At 33.2% G+C, this 3490-nt stretch overlaps 1 protein-coding gene across 1 annotated transcript; it reads left to right on the top strand.

Moving 5' to 3' along the window:
• Positions 1-864: 864 nt before the first annotated feature.
• On the top strand, positions 865-2915 carry LOC145092067 (ubiquitin-conjugating enzyme E2 variant 1D-like). The gene is made up of 4 exons (XM_079029960.1): positions 865-1024; positions 1809-1948; positions 2031-2156; positions 2516-2915. The coding sequence occupies exons 1-4, from the start codon at positions 991-993 to the stop codon at positions 2654-2656; spliced, it is 441 nt and encodes a 146-aa protein (XP_078886086.1). The 5' UTR covers positions 865-990; the 3' UTR covers positions 2657-2915.
• The last annotated feature ends 575 nt before the right edge of the window (positions 2916-3490 follow it).

Raw genomic sequence — 3490 nt, 5'->3', positions numbered from 1 at the left:
TCTAATTTAGCGACATGAAGTATGTAACCAAGTTGGTTATACCATGTTCAATATACACCTAGATCACCTTGTTAGCTCCAACGTATCCAACTTGGTTACAAACATCTTGATCAATACCAAAAGCTCTAAGGCCAAAAACCAAGTCTTGGTTACGTATTATAAAGTAAATTGATATTACTGGGGGAACCACATATCCTAATTCTAGCATCAAAGCATCATGTTCATGCACTGAAAACTCGCCTATGTCAACTAAATCAACAAACATAACATTTTGTTACACGTAATTTATATTTGGAAAGGTGTGCACTTCCTATCATGGTGAAGTTCAACCGCGAGCATAATGGGATGATCATATTTACCAAACAAAAAAAAAAGACAAAATGAAGTTATCATATTCTGTTGGTATTCAAAAGTAATAAGAATGAGTTCCAGAAGCTATAATAATACCCACCGTAGTGCGTCAAATCTCATACAATGAGGTTTTATTGTCCACATTATAAGCACCATTTTTTCTCCAACAAATCATCACTTCAGCTCAGGAAAGGATTTAGGGTATTATAGTTGATTTAGGGTTTTTGCCTGTTAATGAAACTGAATGACGTAGAAGATGAATGAGTTAGGAGCGTTTATATATGTACGATTATTAAATGGGCAAGGCCTAAAAGATGAAAAGATGAAATTTCACTCGCGTGTAGGGCATGTGGGAAAGAAAATGTTAGCCTACTAACAACCGTAACACTCATAGACCAAAATCATGAGTAAAAACACACAAAAAATAAGTATTTTTAAGAGTAAATTATTTTTTAAACCTTACTAAAAAAATATGCAAACCAAAGGGACCATTTATGCAAGTTTTGTCTTATTTCTTCTATACCCTTTTATCACTCCACCTCTTTGCCGTTCTTTAGATTCTGCTTCCATCTCTCCCCCTCCTCGATCAGATCGATCTGTGCTTATCGGCTCATAAGCTACCATTTCGTAACTCAACACATGACGCTTGGCTCAGGAGGATCCAGTGTTGTCGGTGAGTTTTTCAAACATCTTTACTCTCGCTTTGATCTTCTTGTTTGAAACCCTTTTCGCCAAATCTGCTTTTCATTTGTCAAAATTTCATTATTCTGGCACAAATATTGTTGTTATCTGTAATGGGTTAAGGGAATCGATTAATTAGTAGAAATATCGGATGTAATCTTGAACTAAAGCAAAGCTAGGTCAAATTCACCCACCTGTTATGTGTTTCGAGTTCGATTCTTTTGGGGATTTTTGTTGTTTGGTGGGTTCTTGCTATCTTCTCTTCAATTATGCTTTTGTAGTTGATCTCAAATCTTAAATTTGTTCTCTAGCAACTTAGCCTTGATTATGTCACTTTGATTGTGATGCTATGAACGAATACTGTACGATTAAGTTGCTTCAGTTTGTTTGCGATTGCTTAGACTTAATTTCATTAGATTTGGAACGATGTCTGTTTGCTTTAAGGGCTCGCATAACCATCGTTCATAATTCATTTTGGTCTCGAAAATAGAAACTTCACAATTCTAATCGAAAACACAAGAACTCAAATAGAGTGATCAACTTTTCGTACATTACACTTGACTTTTTCTTTCAATGAATCTTATAGGGATAATAATTTATTTTTATATATTACGTTTCTGCATGTAGTCTTTAATCTGTATAACATTGTCACCAAATATTATGCTCTATTCTCAAATCTCACTAAACCAATAAACCATCAAATTCAGATTTATAAGAGAGAATGCTTGGTGGAATTGGAATTCTAGAACCCTAATTCTGAAATATGTTGTTTGCAGTGCCTCGGAATTTCAGATTATTGGAGGAGCTTGAGCGTGGAGAAAAGGGTATTGGAGATGGCACTGTGAGCTATGGAATGGATGATGGTGATGACATTTACATGCGTTCTTGGACAGGCACCATCATTGGTCCTCACAATGTAATTTGTCTAAATTGCCCCTCAAAACAGTTTTTTTTTCTCTCTTTTATTATGTCTGATACCCTTTTTTGTGAGGTTTCAGTCTGTACACGAAGGTCGCATTTATCAATTGAAGCTCTTTTGTGACAAAGATTACCCTGAAAAGCCTCCAACTGTTCGTTTTCATTCGCGTGTCAACATGACTTGTGTCAATCATGAGACTGGAGTGGTATATATATAAATAATTAAATATTAAAATGACCTATTTGCCCCTATGGTCTCATTTGTTAACGCAGGCCATCATTTACTATTTGTAAATGACAGAACAAAATTAGTTATACGGTGTTTGACATGAATGAGACTAAAACTAAGGTTATGTCAACGGGACAAAAGACGGAAATGCCCTTCCTATTTTATCATCCAACATAGTCCTAGAAAGTTTGTTTTTGATTTGACATTTGCAAAATCAAAATAAAGTTTAGCCTTTTATGCAACCCATAAAGATTGCAAGATCTTTTGTCTTGGAAATGGTCCAAGGTGAAATGACCAATTTGCCCATGATGATTTTTAACAAATAAAATATTGTAGGTGGAGCCAAAGAAGTTTGGGATAGTGGCGAATTGGCAGAGAGAGTACACAATGGAAGATATATTGGTGCAACTGAAGAAAGAAATGGCGGCCCCACATAACCGGAAGCTTGTTCAACCACCGGAAGGTACTTACTTCTAGATGATGATGATGATCTCATGATGATGATGATGATGATGATGTGATGTTATAATAGATGAATATGATGATGATGATGATGGATAGTTTTGCATATTTCTTTATGCAAAAATTAATGGTTTGGAAGTAGAGGAAGGTTAATGTCTTCTTTCTATTTTGACTTTTTCATGGATATGTTTGATTCATGTGATTCTTGTTTGTGTCAAATGTTTGATATATGCAACTTCTGTTAGTAAATCTTGGGTTGATGTTCATCTGCAAACTTTTTTTTTTCTTTTTCATGATATTTTAGGTACATATATATTCAAGTGATTTACTAGAATTGTGCATTACAATTTTTTTTTGTAAATTGAAAGAGAATGTAAGGTCAAGTTCTATAAAAACCACTGAAGTTTTTTTTTTCTGTTTAACCAACAAAAGATATTTTTCTGGTTTTATCATTAAGAGTAGGTTTTTTTTTTTTTTTTTTTTTTTTTTTTTTTTTTTTTTTTGAGAAAAAACAGAGTTTTTTGGGTGATGAATTGCAAAAAGATAATTGGGAGATTTATTATTTTGGTTAAAGATGTTTTCTTAAAAAATTTCCAAAGGCTTAATCATTTTGAAAAAAAAAAAAAAATCTTTCAGGCGGTTAAATGGAACAAAATCCATGGTTTTCATAGAATTCGAAATTTCATGTAGTGGTTGTTTTTATATAAAAAATGTGGTTAAAAATTAAATAAAAAATTGTTCCTTTGGTGGTAAAAAAATCATGCTCATAGTATGATAATAAAGAAAAAGTGCATTTTATTGTAAAGAGTAGATTACACGAATTGTCCATAGGGTGTAAGGGAGCATGAT

Source organism: Lactuca serriola, chromosome 1 (assembly GCF_051521515.1).
Source record: "Lactuca serriola cultivar US96UC23 chromosome 1, Lser_US96UC23_V15, whole genome shotgun sequence".
Classification (NCBI taxonomy): domain Eukaryota; kingdom Viridiplantae; phylum Streptophyta; class Magnoliopsida; order Asterales; family Asteraceae; genus Lactuca; species Lactuca serriola.
Note: the sequence above shows the minus strand (reverse complement) of the source record. Positions and strands in the feature narration are given on the sequence as shown.